The sequence below is a fragment of the Apis mellifera genome, linkage group LG14, assembly GCF_003254395.2.
Source record: "Apis mellifera strain DH4 linkage group LG14, Amel_HAv3.1, whole genome shotgun sequence".
Lineage (NCBI taxonomy): Eukaryota > Metazoa > Arthropoda > Insecta > Hymenoptera > Apidae > Apis > Apis mellifera.
Genome location: NC_037651.1, coordinates 2,966,723 through 2,985,641, shown reverse-complemented (window position 1 = coordinate 2,985,641; position 18,919 = coordinate 2,966,723). Strand labels below are relative to the sequence as shown.

Sequence of the window (18,919 nt, the reverse complement as noted above, 5' to 3'; positions counted from 1 at the left end):
TATATATATATATATATATATATATATAATTTATATATGGTATCTATGTAACTCAACATTAGGAAAAAATGATTTACTAATCAATTTTATTAATTAATCATTTCAATTATTTATTTGAAAAAAATAGATACTCCTAAAGTTAAGATTTATTAAAGTCTTAACGTTAAGAAGGAATGATTCATTAAAGAATTATAATAATTAATAATTAATTCAAATTCATTTATTATAAAAAAAGAAATAGAGAATATTGAAATTGAAGTTAAAACTATATATTATAATTGTTAGGTATAGAAATGTTAAGGATTTAATCATAACAGATCATGAATGTAAAGGAAAAATTTGTATGAGCATAATATTTATCAATGAAATATATTTATTAAAAATCTAGTATTTCCCTACATCTACAGTAAATATCACAGGTACTCGTTTCTCTATCACAATATTCCCTACTCGGCCATTTTTTCCTGTTGATAATATCAACAATAGGAATACAAATTTTCAATCAATCGTGAAACATAAAAATTAATACAATTGACCGAGGAGATATGTATATAATAACAACAATTTTAGCGCGAGAATGAAATCTTTCTCATATCGATATAAAGGCGCGAAATTTCACCAGAATCGACGGGAGAAAAATATCGAGTTCGAAAAACGGCGTTTCTCGCGCTAAAATGGACAAAATAAAAAATTCTTGATAAAAGTATGAAATAAACAATAGAAAATTCTAACCGTCAAGTAAATTAAAGCTTCGACCGCTTATGCGGGTGTATCATATTACATCGAGATCCTATTAGTTTCAACTTTCTTAAAACATTATTCAATCAATGAATATACAATATATCCGTAGGACGACATTAGAAAATAAAAAAATAAAAAAAAAAAGAAAGAAAGAAGAACTTATTTCAATATTAACTTGTTCTTTCACTCTCAAATGTCTTGAGCAAATAGAAAATAATCTTAAGTCTATTCCTCTTCGTTATCTTCATTCTTCTTAATTCTAAGGTTCTTCGAGAATTGATATTTGCACATTCCATAGGCGTTTCAAAAAAAAAAATCAATCTTCTTTTTGTCATATTGGCATCTCACATAGGACGATTTTCTTCTGAAGAAAAACAAGATTTCCTTTCCTTTCTGGTTCCCAGAGGCTTGCGAATTATTCGCTCAAATCACAGACAAAATTGCAACACCGGTAACGAGTTCTCCACATCATGGTTTCCTTTTCTAAAAATCTTGGCCACGATTGGTCTTCTTATCTCCGTGGCCGATAGCTATTTCCGATTGCTATTTCGAGAACTCTGTTTCACCGAGGTATACGATGGCTTTGCCCGTTCAGCTCTCGCGTTTACCACGGTCTCCAAATTGGCTCGTTGGGTTTAGCGACCTGGAGAAGACCTTGGTGACTCTGCGAGATACCTTCGATGTCCGTTCTAACCGGGGATGGTTGGCTGGAGGCTGGAGTGAGGGGCATCGAGTATTCGTCGGAGCTGAGCTCGCTGCTCGAAGACGGTGAGGATTGCGGAGCGGCCACGTGGATCGTTAAGGGGCCAGTTTTGTCCATGGAATTCAGTTTGTGGCCCAAGTGGGTCATCAATTTGGTTCCCAAGGCGACGTCTACACCGGGAGTGGCGGCTAGGCAGCGGCTGACTTCGTTGGCGCAGTGAGTGTAACCGGCTCTGAATCGATCGGCGTCGATCACTGGATTCGCGGAAAGCCGTTGCTGCCTCTGAAGTTTGTGAAGATGACGCACGGTCAATTCCAGGATATCGGCCTTTTCCAATTTCGCCACGTTCTCCCCGTCGCCTGCTAGGGCCGTTACCATCAAATCTTTGAGCTCGTCCAGGCATCGATTGATTCTTGCCCGACGTTTGCGTTCCAACATAGGTTTCATCACCTGTAAATTAAAGGAAACGAATTGTTATAGAATCGTTCGAAAGTGATATATTATTCGAATGGGAAAAAAGAGAAAGAAAAATTGGGAATAATTTCTTAACATCGTTTCGTTTGAAAATTAACTCTACAAGTGAAAACAAGATGACGAACGAATTATTAGAAAGATTCTAAGGACGCTTACCTTTCTGTATTGATAAGTCCTGGAGATCGGTTGCTCCTGTCCATCGACCATCATGATCTGTTCGTGCATCTGCATGATTAATCCTTTTCTTTTTTCTTTTTTTTCGAGGGAATATCTTCACACACCGAACTTGCACTGATTCAAAAAAACTGATTCGCTTATCGCGATATCACACTTGTCGCTAAACAATGTCTCTAATATCACACAAAGATATATATATATGTACATATACATATATATATAATCAGAATAATCAGAATTGTGAACTATTTCGTGGTTCGCTCGATTCGATGGAAACGTATCGACAGTTATATCCGACGCGTCTCCAGTTCGAACTTCGTGAACGATCACCGTGATTGTGGTGGCTGTCGGGCGAGGCTGTAGCTTATATAGTCAAGGACCCATCGGCAGGGTGGGGCGAGGGGCTGCTGTCAGGGTCCCTAGTGGGGGACAGGCCTTCCGTGGGAACGGTCCGTAGAGGTTGGTTCCCAAGCAAGCACACCACCTGTAAGCGGCAGCTGCCAGACACGCGCCCACACCAAGCCATCGTCACCGTTTCTTCGTCCTCGTTGCACCTATCGCCCGATCTCGTATTTCCTACCTCTTCTGATCCTCCTCGGTTAGTCGTGACACGGTATGCACGGCTTAATGTTCCTCCTTCTCTCTCTCTCTTTCCTCCTTTCGGCTCGCTATTTCATGAACGTGCGCTCATACGGAAGGACCGTGGTGTATCGACGTTTGTCCTTTCCTTCTCTCCTCCGAACCGAACTAGCGCGAGTAGAGAAAGAGAAAGAGAAGGAGAAAAGGGGAGAGAGAAAGAGAGAGAGAAAGACCTCTTCTTGTCTTCCAGCTAGTCTTCCTCCTTTTTCCATTCTAGTGCCGAGGAGGGTATGTATACACACTCGTGCTACGTCTTCTTATCGGATAATCGCGTCCTTGTTCCACCTTCGTGCCGCTCGATCGTTTCGTCCTCGTTTAAGAGGAGCAGCCTCGTGGAGCGTGCTGGGCACAAGTCCGGCGTCCTCCCGATCGCAATCCCACTAGTTACACGTTACTGAATCACGGTGTACGTGCGTCTCTATGCTACCAAGTCACCGCGATTCTATCCTTCTCTCTCTCTCTCTCTCTTTCTTTTTTTCCCTTCTCTTTTTCTTTCTTTTTCGCTTCCTCTCCCGCAATTGATCAATCATTTTCCGCCGCGATATTAACTCTGTCGCGTGAGAGACACGCCGCGGATGCGGAGACAAATGTTGCACGATAAAACTCGACGTTGTGAAAAGGATGTGATGAATCGTTTATTACGGTTGCGTCGCGTGGGCGCGGGAGATCCCGGCGGAGGCGGCCGCGTTACGGAACGGTGATAATTAACGATCGTTTAAACTGCATTTTTCAATGTCTGATCGTTACATATTTGTAATCGATACACATTTTCGGAGGAATCGATTCTGTTTCAGTTTTTTTTTTTTTTTCTTTTTTTTTTTCACTCTCTATGAAAGGAGTGAAAATGTATTTGTTATTTTTCAATGATTGGAATATTTATATTTTTTTGGTTTATTGATGATTATTAAAAAAATAATACCGTATTCTTTTATATATATTTTTTTATGCATCGTTATTCGAATACCTTTTTGGAAGAAACGATATTCCAGTTTTCTTCTTTTATTTTATTCTTCCTTCGTTATTTTTTGATTGCTGAAATAAATTTGGTCCATTTGGTTTAATTTATAAACCATAATAATTTGATTCGTGCCTTAAAAAGACAATAAATTATATTATGTTTCTATATCTAAATATTCTTAAAGTTGTTCTAATTTTTCTTTTTTTAAATATCTATTTTCAACAATATATATTATTGAAATTAATTTAATACATTTGACAAAATTATACTGTATTTTACAAAATTGTCGTGTATTTTTTTTAAAAATAGGATTTAAAAAAAGGACAAATTGGATAATCAGAATTCAGATAATGTACGGTATTTCGAATAATCTGCTAAATTTATTTATCGATCCAGGAATTTCCTTCGGCGATGCAATTACGCGAAAACATATGGGTCAAGAACGATCTTCCATGCGTCGAATAATCGATGTGACCGTTCGATTTAAACGTATCGAGAGATGAGAAAGAAAAAAGAGAAAAGAGAGAAAAAGAAGATGAGAGATTTTCAGTTTGGCCAATTGATCGCGGTACGAAAATTGCTCGAAAGTAGCCCTCGGGATCGGGATCCGAGGAGGGGGAGGAGTAAGGTTTAATTTCGCGAAGATGCTTGTAAAATCGTCTTTCCCTTTGGATAGTCATCGTACGGAATGAATAACACCGGGAATCGTTCACATGTAGTCGCTGGGAGCATTTCCAGATACTAATTTCGTCTTCAGCTTTTGCTGAATTATATCCTTCGTACCCCCTTCCAATCTTTCTCTATCCTTCTCCATTTGCGTGGCCATTCTTTCCACATTTTTCTTTTCTCCCTCTTTCTTCTTCTTCTTCTTCTTCTTCTTCTCTTTCTTCTTTTTATATCTCTTCTTTTTTTTTTTCGCTCCTTCCTGCCAACTACCTCCCTTATTTCCCCGCGAGTGGGGCACTTAAACATCGTTCGCACCGAATAATTACGCGCGTTAGTTTCATCCTTCTTTCCATGTCTTAGTTCCCTCTGGTTCGACCACCTTCTTCTTGCTACCGCGATTTTACGAGGTATCCTTCGTCTTTTTTTTTTCTTCTTCTTCTTTTTCGTCGTTGTCGTCTTCTTCTTCTTCTTCTTCATGTCCATACCTTCCTTGGCTTCTTCTTTTTTTTTTTTCCCCCGCTACTCTCTTCAACCAGCCAATTGCACGTGTCCCTAACGATGCCGGCACCTCCAGTAGATCTTACGCGATCCCGAGATAACGCGAAACTTCTAAATCTTCTTCTTTTTCTTATTCTTTGTTCCGTGGATGTTCCACCTTCTCTTTAATCCTCTTGTGTTCCGTAATGTCCAGTGAATTCCAATTAGCCCTTCGTGCTGCGAGGAATAGTTAGATTGAAGTTGTATTTTGTTAGTTGATTGGTGTGTTTTCTTGGGTAAATTGTGGAAGAAATGTCTTGGAATGTCATTTTATGAGAGAAATTGTTCAGATATTAAGTTAAAGAATATAATAAATGGAAGGTGTAGGTTTTTTTTAGTAATTGATATAATTTTTTAATTTTGTTCTCTATTTTAGTTATTTTATATGTAGAGGATATATATAGAAAAGATTAAATAAGAAAAAAAATAATAAATAATAAAAAACAGTGGCCATTTTTTGAATAAATGATTCATTTATAAGAAAATTCATTTATAAGAAATAAAGTAATATTAGAACTTTTGGTATATTTTTTTAAATTAATTTAGTTCAAATTTTATAGAAAAAGAAAGGAAAGAAACATTTATATAAAAAAATTAATAAAACAAGAATATATGAATAAATACATTTTATTAAGATTATTTTTGCATATAAAATATTATCTTGATCATTTCTTCTTAGATAACTTGTCCCTTTACTATATTAACTATTTCAAATCTTTTTAATAGTTAAATATTATTTTATTCAAACTATATCCATATTTCCCTGAAACTAGAAAAAGATTTTATCACTTCCCTTCGGAATTCATACATGAATTACACATCATGAAAGTGTTTATTTAAAATTATCCATTGTATCACAGAAAAATTTAAATTACAAAATTTTTATATTCATATATTCTGCATGAGTTGTGGTCTTGAATTTATATAATATTCTTTTATAAACCGTTGATTATAATCTGTCTTTTAACCTACGAATAAATCACGTGCAAATCCTACGTGTAACGATACGCCTTAGGTGGTTTCCCCGAGCAAAAAGTAAAAATGAAAATTGTTGAGTGAAGTCTTAGGGGTGTTTTAACATCGGCCATATTGCATGTAATGAAAGAGGAAGGTTACGCGATCCAAAATAATGATCGTATTGATTGAAGCCTAGTGGATTCTTCTGATTAAACGGCAACTAGAAATCCAGACGACATTGATCGATTGAAACGAAAGGGTGTCGCGTATTTCTTACATTTCGAAACGAGGCTATCATTATCATAAATGTATCATTTGTATCATTTACAAATTCTTTATTTCCTTTAATTTTTCTTCTTGTACACTCCTTCTATTTTATTTACAATTTTCTTTGGTAATGATGTAAACAGATAGGTTTTTAAACCAATTCTTTTTACAATTTTATCAAATTTTTATTTATTTAAGAAAAATATTTATTAAAAAAGTTTTGATGCAAAATTAACTTATATTGCATTGACCAGGCTAAGATTTTCTTACTACTATTTCATACAAGTAACAAATAAATATTTTTGTCAGAAAATATTAAGGGGTTGTTCAACAGATAAAAATTTCTTCTGATTTTTTTTTTTTAATTTTATATTCATTAATTTCTATAAAAATGATCCTTTTACAATCTGTAGAAAACATATCGTGACTGTAGAGAATTTCATGTCCCACGAGGACTAATATCACGATCAATGACAGTCCATTAAAACGATGCAATCGGTGAAACAAACTTTAATACGGCCACGTGGCGGCTCAATTCCAAGTCAGCTTCCTCTCACGTGCCGTTCATTGTTCGTTGTTTTTACACGATCCGGGTGGGCAGCGAGAAGTTCCGACTGCGTCGGTGGATAATACAAACTTAATTCAACGTCTCGATTAATGCACGTGTACGATTACATACATTAGAGCATTTGAACGGACGTGCGCACGTGCTGAACCAGTGCATGGCTTAGATCGATGTTACTTCTAAGCACATGCTCGTGTATACATTAATATTAAGCGGAAGAGAGTATAGTAGCGGATATAGTGGACTCGTAGTCGAGTAATTTTCTTGGCCGTGTATATGCATTATTCATGCTGCTGAAAAAACTGATGACGGGACTAATTTTTTGTAAAATTTTCGCCAAGTACGAAATATAATTTGATATGTTTAAGTTAAACGATAGGGATTGGATTGCTCGTTTTTTGAATCGATCAGAAGTATTTTTCTATAGCTTCTCTAGTGTTTTAATTTTAATTGCATAAGTGTTCAGAGATAAATACATTCTATTGAAAGAAAATTTTGTTTAATAACAAAGAATGATAATAAGATATGATTAGATGTCGAATAATTGGATAAGTTGTAATAAATTTTGTAAAAATTGGATAATTATTTTTTTTTTTGTCTCTTTACATTTATGTTGGATATTTTTCGAAAAATACTTCTAAAAAAAAAAATTAAAATTAATCGCAAATGATTAATTGATAATGTATCAAAAATAAAAAAAAAACAAAGATATCAGAGAGTGTTCGTTTTATCATTTTATTAAAACGGGAGAGATATTTTTTTTTTTGTTTCTCATCTAACACACGTTTCAAATTTTCGTTTGGTGAAACGAGCATGATAACGAAACACGTGTTACTTTAACAAGTTTTCTCACAGCCACAAAATTTCCCATGTTCCGTGTATGCTCGCAGTATCATTTATTTTGTCGATGGAGAAGAGAAAGAGAGAGAGAGAGAGAAAGAGAGGTAGAGACTTATTAGCAAGTACATCAGCTGTTCGTGAACATATGTTGCAAGCCGTTTGGCTCGTGCCAACGAAATCGTGATCCCCTTCTCCCCTATCTCAAATATCAACCCCTGTGACATCAGTTCGCACGCGTCGATTTCCGGCTAGGCAATATCGAAGGGGGATTCGGGATAAGGGTGGCTCGAAAGATAACAATTGAATACTTTGTAATAATTCCAACCCAGAGTTTCCTTTTTTTTTTTTTGCCTTCTAGAATATCGTATAACTCGATCTCGTTGATTTCCTAAATTTTTGCATCATTATTTATATTTTGCAATAGTTTTATAAATCTGAAATAGAATTCCGAGCAATGGATTATCGAACTTTTAATATGGGTATTATTATCGCAATAATTATGGGACTAAAATACTTTTCATTCTGAGATAAGATATAGATAAAAGCATATGATATACATTATTGGAATTAGATTTCAAGATTTCTCTTTCTTTTTTTTTTTTCTTTACTTATTTTAAAAAACTTTTTTTCATAAGAAACATAAAAGCAATACATCTTCTTTTTATATTCTATTCCAACAATTTCATTTCTATTTAATATATTTTTTGGAACTTCTTTTTTATAAAATAATTATTTTCCAAACAATATGTTTCTCTTATAATATTATAAGATTAAAAGATTGAAACACGTGAAAGATTTCTCGCCTCTTGTGATGTGTAGATGTTGAAAGAATTGAAATTTGCATGTTGCACCGTTAATATCTCGGAACGCAAACACAGGGGGGGGACCCTTTGACCTACTGTTCACGCGGAGTAACCACGAAGAGAACAAGAGGAAGGAAAGGAGGAGAAGTGAGAGCATTCTCACGGAATGTCGAGTTCACCTGGCATCGGTGTGCATACACCGTATTGCACTTCGCCCTATTTAAATGGCCTTTTCTTCCCTTCTCTCTCCTTCCCCCCCCCTCCTCCTCTCTCTCTTTTTTTTTTAATTGAATGCTACCTCGTGGCACGTGCTCACAATACCGACACACGTCATCGCTTCCGTGTACGCATGTCGACCTCGTTCCGCTTCCGTAGAGGTCTTCCGGTAAAACCTGAATAGTCTAGCTTCCTCTGACCTTCTACCTTTTTTTCTTCGATCGAAATAATATTAATTAAGAGCGGCAAAATGAGCTCTGTCTACTTGGATTTCTCGTGAACGAAATTGTTGGAAATTTATTTTTTAATGAAATTTAATTATTTCTTCTTTCTTCTATGATACGTTTGCTTTAACGTGTTATGAACTTTATGATTTATTTTTATTCTTAATTAATTTCGTCGTTCGTATCATGGTCCAATGCGTAAGAATATTCACAGAAATTATCTTATTTATAAAACTCGTGTTATCTTAGTTCAATATTTATTTGGAACGTGTTCAAATATTTTTACAAATTTGAAATTGCATTTTTCACACTTTCTTTTCGTTTCGAACGTGTGTAAATTACAACGATTTATTAATCGTATTGAATCTTGTAATTTTCTTTAATCGATTTAAAAGTACGGTGTTTGGAATGAAGTTGGAGGGAAGGGAGATCTATTTAAGCAATGAAAGATAGTAAAATAATATAAAGTGAAGAATACAAAGTAACGTTCATAGCATGAATTGAATTACCATTATATAGCCGTGTAAGAGTTGAATGCGATTTTAACGAGTTGTTTGAAGGCTTGAGCACGTGCGTCGAGTCATCGTGTAATAGTCAGGTAGAATTGCTATATTGATCATATCAGACATTTGATGCTCGGTTGTTGAGAATTTTTGCATGTCTTATTGTTACCGGTTTCATCCATTGAAATTGATTTACAATCATCTTGTTAGCATTTTTCTCTACGTCAAAGACATTTCAATTTGAGAATATTAATTCGTAACGATAAATATTTAATCTTTATTCGCAAACTGCACATCTTTAAATCGATGTCGAATCGAATAATTCGATCCTTAAATAATTCATCCTGATATTTCAACGAAGAATACAAATTTACTTTATTTTATTTTCAATTTTTCTTTTCACTTTGGAATTTAAAATCCGTAGAGAAAAACAGATTTATTTTCAATTTAAATCAAAAACAAAAAAAAAAAAGAAATTATATCAAAAAGTACACGTAAGAAACGCGAGTATACATAGTATCACGTTAGAAGTTAAAAAAAAAAAAAAAGAAACGATAGAAGGAAAGAATCCTGTTGGCTGTCTTTTTGAAAGGAGGGGGAGGGAGGGCGATAGGACCCCAAAGGCGTTCTTTGTGGGGTCTTAGGCTCAAGATTGCGCACGTGCTCGGTTTTCCCACGCGTATAGCACGCAGCCGGTCTGCGTCCAAGAGGCGGGCTGAAAAGGGACAGGGTGTATTGTGTCGAGCACGGGTCTGAGACACTGGAAATTAAAGGCTTTCTCATCTTCCTTTTTTTCCTTTCCACCTACGGCCGAATGATGACCACTGCAAATTGCCGGTAGCGCAGGAATGAAAGGAAACGATCTCTAGAGTAGTAGCTTCTTTTCTTCTTAGCCAAGCTGTATTGCGCGAAACAAGTTGCACGAGGTTTATTTCCTGCCTGCAGAATATATATGCCAGTTATTTACGATGAATTATCATAAAGCTAAATTACATTTCACGTGAATTCATTATTTTTGTTTCATAGAAATAGAACTCTAAAAAATTCTACTGGATCAAATCATATCGAATTGTTCTTCAGACACGAGTCAATTAGAGCAAATATATTATATTATTAATTTTATAATATTACATTTTTTCAAATTATCAAAATCTTAAATTAGAATCAACATTTTCTGATTTTTTGTTGAAAGGAGACAATAAAGATAGAATGCTTAAGAAATGCTTTTTGATTAGGCAAAGATTTGAATGAGATTTAGGATAGATTTTATGTGATTTAAGTCTTGGGCATGACGAAGCTTTTAAAAAATGTAACTGAGGATCACCTACGCCGGATATGTCCACAGGTATATATATACATGTTATAGACGTGTTCGTTTCTTATCCTGAAATTCCAAAGCAAAGCTGACTCACGTTTCTCATAATTTCTTTCGAAATTGAGACCAGACCCTGTAAGGAAATCGTCGCGATGACTAAATAAAATTTGTATGCGTATCTCTTGTTTCACGCTGCGTTATATATACGTGCATTTCGTTTCGTTTAATTTCTTCATAATTTAAGGCAATATTTATGATCTTTCCTCGACTTCGATTGCTTTCAAAATCGAATGTTTCGTATGTAGTCCAAACTAGTTATTAAGTCCGTCATTTGTCCACGTAATGGTAACCCGCTTATTTTTCTTTAATCGAGATCATTTCACAAATACGATAATTGGATTTAAAAAATATGTAAGAAAAACAATTATAACCAGGCTTTCTTAATAATTCTATATAATTCGTTTTGTTTTCTTAAATGTCGAAGAATTTTCGCGGTTAACATTATCTCCTTTGGGAATAATTTTTATTCATTTTTAAATATCGAGGAATTCCTTTGAATCTTATTGCTTCGAAAAAGTTACTAATTACAACAATTATAAATAATTACGGTAACAAAAATTTACGGACAAAACGGTTTTTCGATTACTGAATAATTTAATAATGAGGGTTAAATGAAATTTTTTCTTACCACGATCTTCATTAATAAATATATCGATACGGACTGAAATTTAAATCGTACATCGATGAATTAAAACGATACATGAACGAGGAATATAATTATAAGAAAGAGAAATGTTAAAAATCCCGTGTCATCTAGATTAAACTGATTGAACATAAATATCGTCGATAGCGATCATCGAACCGTTTCGTAATAAGCGAGCCGAATTTTTCAGATCCCTCTTTGTTTCACGAAAATACTACTTATTAATCAAGCGAGTATTGGGACGGAATTGGGAAAAAAGCGTTTGTCCAGATCGCTCATGATTTCTTCTCCGATCGAGCCGGAAGCTCTCGTTAAGGAGCATCCGTTAATTGATCCTTGGCTCGGTTCATCGGGCAAAAATATGTATACCCGGCCCCTCATCGATACTCGTTCGCTTCTTACGACACTACCTCTACCTGCTCGCCACACACGCGCGCCCCGCCCGTGTACGTGTGCACACGCACGGCTATAATATACCCGCACGAATGAATGGCGCTGCCGGGCGGAGAGGCACATCTCTCGTTTCTGAACTCGGAGATCTAACTACCACCTGCCTCATTTTCCCACGAGCTCCGAAGCGTACCTCTCGAATACCGATGAGATAGACGAGGACGAACCTCTCGTGTAGGAAGGAGCGGTTCGAAGGACAGCGGAGTACACGTTGAGGTAGAAAAGGGGAGCTCGGTGGATGCGGTTGAAGGGAGGGAGAAAAAGAAGGGTTAGAAAGAAACGGGAATATTGTCAGGGGGGAGAGTCCCTTCGGTTGACGGAAGAAGAAGAAGAAGAAGAAGAAGGAAAAGAAGAAGGGGAGCGAGATGCATGGTTAAAATATATATAAAGATGGAATAATTCTGAATCGAGAGAAAAACGAAAGGGAAAGAGTGGATCTCGAAAAGAAGAAAAAAAAGAGAAAAGAATGGAGGGTAACGCGAGTATCTCTGTCGGTAAAGGAGAGAGAGATGTGTCGGTACATTTGCTGTATCGAGGTAAATGTGTACGCGCACGCGTGTGAAGGGGTGGGAGAGGAGGAGGATATGGAGAACCGAGAGATCCTCCGAAGGCGGGCAGGTAGAACACGTGCTGGCACGAGGTGAGTCAGACTCGCGGGAATATCGAAACACGATCTCTCTTCCTCTCTCTCCTTCGTGACTGTTCCTTTGTCTTCTTTTGAGATTTTTTTTTTTTTTTTTTTTGCGAGAAATCTTCTTGTGAAATTTCTACGCGCGTTCAATTCGATGACCATTCGATACGTATTCCGGTATCGATACTGTTTGCTAGACGAGCATTGACGAGTATCTTATCGATTTTGGGGGTTGTTTTGTTGAAATATATCGTGTTTTTTTTTTTGGACTGAAATCTTTTGGCGATAATACAAGAGAATTTGAAAGCGCTACTTTCTGTGATTCGGTGGGTTGGAATTTTTTCTTTTTTTAATAGATGCTTTGTAGAAGATAATTGTATAGTTGTTATTAAATAGAAAAGTATTAAAAGTATTAAAAATTTTTTATAAAAAGACTCGTTGAACATCTGTGAATAATTTATTGATAATTTTTTTAACGTAAAAGTAGAATTTTTCAGAATCAATAATATACTGAGTTTACTTATTTGGTAAAAGAGACTCGGTTTTCCAGGAAAAAACAAGAAAGGAAAAATACAAGTGATGAATATAAATATTCTTTGAAATTTTAATGAGAATGAATATTGAAATTTATAGTTACTCACGTTAGTTACTAATATCTACACAAAGAAATACTAATATAATAGTTGATTTTCATTTCTTTTTTCCTTCTCAAATTATATATAAAGGTGTGACAATGTGACAACTTTATAATAACAAGTAGTTGATTGCAATTTATAAAAAGATTTTTAGATAAGATAAGGTTTTACTAAAACTTTATCAGACTATCTATATCAATATCTTGTTATCATACAATTTTTTTGAAGTCTATATCAATTTTCTGCAGTAAATGAGTTATGATTTTGAAGTACTTTTTAGTTTATTCGTGAAGTTTTCATTCGCATGAAATCAACTCGTACGTTGACGTGAATGCTCAACAATTATGACTGCATGTGTCATATTACGTTGACGCCTGTAAATTACTTTGGACGAATTTCAGACTCGAGAATCAAATTAATGTCGATTCGAAATTGTCCATTCGTGTCTTGAGATAAAAAAATTGATTTTCTTAAGAAATAATTTTTACAAAAATTAACTCGATTTTTCAGAATATTATTCGAGGATTGTTAAATTATTTCGGATTTTCTTAATGTTTCGTGCTCGATAATTTTTCTGTCGACGAGCTCACGAAAAAAGTTAACACGTATATACATTTTGCATGTTAAAACGCAATTGCTTTCCCCATGATATATATTATTCAAGCACATGGTGTTACAATTGCGGATATATATGAATGTTCAATGATAAAATCCTTTTATTTTTGAATTGTCAAAATTGAAACTAATTTTTCATAAATGATGCGATTTCTTTTTGTGAATTCTATATTATTTTTCATTAAGCATAGTATGTTTGACAAAGTTACTTTATGAATGAAAGTTCTGGTTCTTTTTTATGTTTGTTTATCAACTTTTTTTTATATATACATATAAGGCAGGGAATAAGAAAAATCTTAATTGGCTGATCCTTGTCTTTAAAAAAAGAACGTGTTCGATACATGTTAATCGAAATTCCCGAAATCGATTTCTGTTTTCGATAAAAAAAATGTTTTTCTTATTTCGGTCATATTAAATCGGTTATGGTGCCAGAAAAAAAAATATCGCAATTATCGAATATTGCAACCGAATATTTGAACGAAAAACTTCTATCTTATCAATTTCAACTTTGATAGACGGCCCAATTTTGCATGGAAATTAAAAAACTCGTGATCAGAATCATCACTCTTGCGATCATTATCATATATTATCCCGTTCCATCGATCCACAATCTTTTTTCTATAAATATGTGGTTCACATTGGTACAAATCGTTAAGATATTTCATTTCGATACTTGTTGCTCGTAATTCAGCTTTCACATTCGAGTATCACTTGCTACACGCACGATTTCTACTTGGTACGATACATGTTGATGATAATTGATTTTTGCCACTTTAAATTTTGCGTGAAATACAATTCGTATCTTTTTGAAAAATAATTTCTTCCAATATTAAATACTTGTACTACCGATGTATTTAAGTTATTAAATACAATATAATTATTTTCTCGAAAGCTGTAATCATACTTTTCCGTATCCACACAACGGACGAAACTCAAGTATTTGTACGCGTAATTACAAAATTACAAAATTCATTGATGACGAAATAATTGAGTGTAATGAGAAAAAAAAAAATATCATCCATTCGTGGAAAAAAAAGAAGCAATTAATTATCGTAATTACGCGAAGGATAATGAAATCCAAATATTCAAATCGTGAAATAAAATATTTAAGTTATTGCATATTTTCGACGATTTTTAATAATATTATTTTACCAATCGGAGAGTTATTATTCGTAATTAATTGATTCTTCTCATAATTCAGATATTTTTCTTTTTTTTTTTATTTCTTTTTAATATTATAGACGTAATTTATTCTCTTTACTTTCACAATCGATTCGTGTCTGATCACAATTTGCACCTGTGAAAAAACCTCGTAAACATATTAATTATCCTTTTTACCTAACCATGTAGCAACGTAACAAATTGATCGGTGCCAGGAAAAGTAAAAGAAAGTTTCTTACTTCGATTGTACTTTATTAAAATGTTCGATTTCTTTTTTTTTCTTTTTCCCTGTATATCTCGGCCGTTTTAATTTCGAATATCGATCAACCTTGACCTGTATATCTTATACTTTTTAAAGTCGTAAAATCTGCTGTAAATTTGAAAGGAAGTTCATCCCAGAAATATGCTTGTGATACAATCTGTTTGTGCAATCTCGTCTCATCTGAATCGAAGTAAGTTTAACGTAAGGTAAATTTAATTAAATATCGCTAACCGATCTTTAAATTTAATTAGCAGATTGGTCGTCAATTTTGATTTTTTGTTTATTATAACGAAATGAATTAAAAATTTATCAAACCGAGTTCGAGGTTTCAAATAACAATAAAATATTATCGGTAATTAAAAGAAATATTACAGAAATCAATGAATATTATAAAAGCGTAAATTTTAAAATCATATTTGACGTGTAATGCAATACTCGTGTAAAAAAATCTATCATTAGAATCTTATGATCAGAGATTTGTGCGGTACGGAATGATCACACATGATTAATTGCTTCGTTTACACCGAGGAATAATTATTCTCCAATCGAGAACTCGTCTTACGGTATGCGACGTGTTCCGCTTGTGTGCACAGAGCCAAGCCAAGATCTCTCACTTTACTCGTGTCCGATATTTCTTTTCAACAAATAGATACGATCAATAACTGACATTTTTTTTCAACGACATTTCATTCTTAACGATAAATAAATAATTTATGTAAGTGGTAATTGTGAAATTTCTCACGAACCATCTCGTGAAAATCTTCTTTAGTTTCTTCTTGGCTCGAACAATAAGCGAAACGATGAATTTTAAAAAATGATTAAGTAAAAATTAAGTGGAATTAAAATTTGAATAGCATATTTCAATTCCTTCTTGTTCTTCAATTTTTATATATCATTATTCCGTTTGAATTCCATCCATCTTCTGATCTTTGTATCTAAAAAATAATCTTCTCACTTTTCAAATGCATCCTTTCCTTAAAGATATATCGTATTTCATTAATCATTTATCGAAGAAATAGAAAGCGAATTGCGAGTAAATTTACATAAAACAAAAATCGAACAAGCGAGCGAAACTGTTCCATGTACGATTAAAGTTATAAATAAATATAAATATTCTTTGAGAATATGTTGATATTCGAAATAAATAAATAAGAGGCTTGCGTAAAAGGACGATTGCTCGTCAACTTCTCACTATATATATATATCACTGTGTTATTAATAGCTTTTGTCATGATCGAGCACGACGTGCTCCACATGCTGGCTTAGACGCGATTTCACGAGCGGTATGGTACAAAGACACATTCATAATTCTTCGTTTGCCTCGTGTGAAACGGTCGGAAGGAAGAACCTTCGCCTCTCGAGACTCTGACGCACGTGTTATCGCCGCCTTTTAGACAGTCCCTTTCGAGGATCACAAAGCGTCCTTTCATTGCCTAATTAGGATGCTTTCGAGGCACTTATACGTGGCGAATGCTCCTCTTTGACACCGGTTCCCTCTCTATATTACTGTTTTCAGACTGATTAACGGGTAAGGAAATGTGCGTTTTACGGTCGTTCAACTGCTTCCGCACCGCGTTCATGGTCCTGTTATGCATCTATTCAAGGGACGAGGTTACGTGTCGAATACGTCGTTTCCGTTAGATGCATAAAAATTTTAGTTTATTTTTTGATGTAGTATGATTTAAATAAGAATTGTTTAAAGGGGAATATTCGTATTTTTTAATTGTTAATAAACGCGCGAGTAGATGGAATATATTGTGGATGGAATATATAAAATTTTTATTCTTTGATCATAAAATGATTGGAAAATGAGGATAGAATAATTTTACAGTTTGAAAGAATCGAAATTTATTTGTTTAACAAAAAATTACAATATAATACTTTATTTTATATAAATATCTAATTTCATTCTCCATCACTTTGATTAAATTTAAATTTTCTAGCTTCATGATCCAATATTTATCTACTTATTGCTACATAAAATAAATATTCGAATCGGGTATAAGATAACTTTACAATAAGTAGTTTAAAAAAAGATTCAAACAAAATTATTTGGAATAAAATTAGCGAAAGGATAAAAAAATGAATAATTTTTTAATAATACATATTTCTTTTTTTCTTAATACCTTATGATTCATCATCGGTGCTAATACGCTTGGCTGAAATCATGGCTTCCTTGTTCGACCTGAATGCGGCTTCTTAGCACGAGCCCCCCATAAACGTAATAGGATCCCATACGGGTGTTCCTCGGTTCGTTTCTTGTGCGGCTACGTTCCCATACTTTCTGCCCCATTGAAACGTACACCAGAAGAATTCACCCCTATACATACCACGAGGGTGGGAGCTAGAAAGCTCGGAACCCATAGAAATTAAAAGCACCCTGCCTTTCAGGAAGTCTTTCAGTGGAAGCGTGCAATGCACGAGCTGGACACGATATTGAATGAACGAACCGTTTCCGCGTTTTCTAAACTTGACCCCGATTACAACGAAAATTCCATCCCCTTCTTCTCTCTCTTTTTTTTTCCTTTTCTTCTATCTCTCTTTCGAAAGAGAGAGAAAGAGAGTGAAATGCGGAAGAAAGGATCAACTTACCGTAAAATATGTTACATGTATTATTAAAATTGAAATTTAAAGATATTGAATTTTAATTGAAATTTCGTAGATATTTATATCTATATCAGAATTATTATTTATCGTTATTTTATCGAATTCAAGAAATTCGATTTCTTGAACAAATCTTTTCGATTTTTATTAATCTTTTTTAAAATTGAATAAAGATATGTGATAATAAATTTTTTCGAATTGTAGAGAAATTTTTCTTCTTCTTCAAGTTAATTTTTATTCGCATAAAAGATGTTATTCGTGGAGGAATTCAATTGCGCTAGAATGTTTCTCGCATTCGAAAGAAGTGTATGCAGGTGTCCTAGGGAAAATTGAAGCCGAAATAGAAATGCACGTGTGCAGTGAACAGTGTGCACCTACATTCAACAGGTAGTTTCGTCCACACTCGTCAGAGATCTATTTACGACAACCCCACCCCTGTGAAGCAAATCTATTGTGCCCGAGGGGTGGAAAGACCGTTAGGATTGTAGAAAGGGGATGTTATTTAATCGGTACACACATGCGTATGCAAATTATTATTGCGCTCGTCTCATTGACTTATCGCTCTTTCGATTCTATATCTATATTAACGTGTACGAAATATATTTTTCTTGCAAAAAGTATAAGTAGCTAATTTTTTAATTTTATGATACCGGTTTTATTAAAAAAAAATAAAAAAAAAGAATCCAAAGACATTTCAACATCTCTTAATAAATCATAAATAATAATATATCAACACCTCGCACTTTCTTTATTATATAACACATCACCTTTTAATCGTTACTTAATTTTTCTCAGCCTTTGAATAATCACAATAATCGATTCAACAGTGTCGATATAAATATTTCCATATCTTAAAAATCCCTTTAAAATCAAACTTAACATTAAAAAAAAAAAGAGAAAAATACTACATAACATACTTGTAAAAATATAATCAACTCTCTCTCCAGCTTCTTAATAAATTCATCTCCGACGAACTCGATAAATAACCCCGTCAATGACGCAAGCGATCTCTCCTCTCGATGTTGCATTTAATACCTGATCGCAATCTCGGTCCCATTAAATAATCAGAATCACGCGGTCGAGAACGTCACGTACGAACTACTATACGATACGAAGTGTAAGAAACATCTCTCTTTCTCTCTCTCTCTCTCTCTTTCCCTCTTACATAAATATATATTGCACGTGGTCGACACGAGACCGGTAAGATCCGTCGTCAACGACCCTCCTCGCCGATTAATCCCGAAAAGAGAGTCTCTCTCTCTCTCTCTCTCCA

At 34.3% G+C, this 18,919-nt stretch overlaps 2 protein-coding genes across 3 annotated transcripts in view; one reads left to right on the top strand and one right to left on the bottom strand.

The window, feature by feature from the left end:
- LOC413213 (tubulin polyglutamylase TTLL4) overlaps positions 1-18,919 on the top strand; it is a 166,645-nt gene that overhangs the window by 1,842 nt on the left and 145,884 nt on the right. The gene's annotated exons all lie outside the window — the stretch shown is intronic.
- On the bottom strand, positions 354-2,442 carry LOC409822 (enhancer of split m7 protein). The gene is made up of 2 exons (XM_393312.7): positions 2,075-2,442; positions 354-1,894 (listed from the first exon to the last, which is right to left on the bottom strand). Exons 1-2 carry the CDS (start codon positions 2,147-2,149, stop codon positions 1,346-1,348), a joined length of 624 nt encoding a protein of 207 aa, XP_393312.1. The 5' UTR covers positions 2,150-2,442; the 3' UTR covers positions 354-1,345.

What these genes read in the sequence shown, in the direction of transcription:
- LOC409822 (XM_393312.7), bottom strand. Translation starts at nt 2,149, where the DNA reads ATGCAGATGCACGAACAGATCATGATGGTCGATGGACAGGAGCAACCG. An exon ending in GGACTTATCAATACAGAAAG is followed by an intron (nt 1,895 to 2,074) that starts GTAAGCGTCCTT and finishes TTTAATTTACAG; the next exon opens with GTGATGAAACCTATGTTGGA.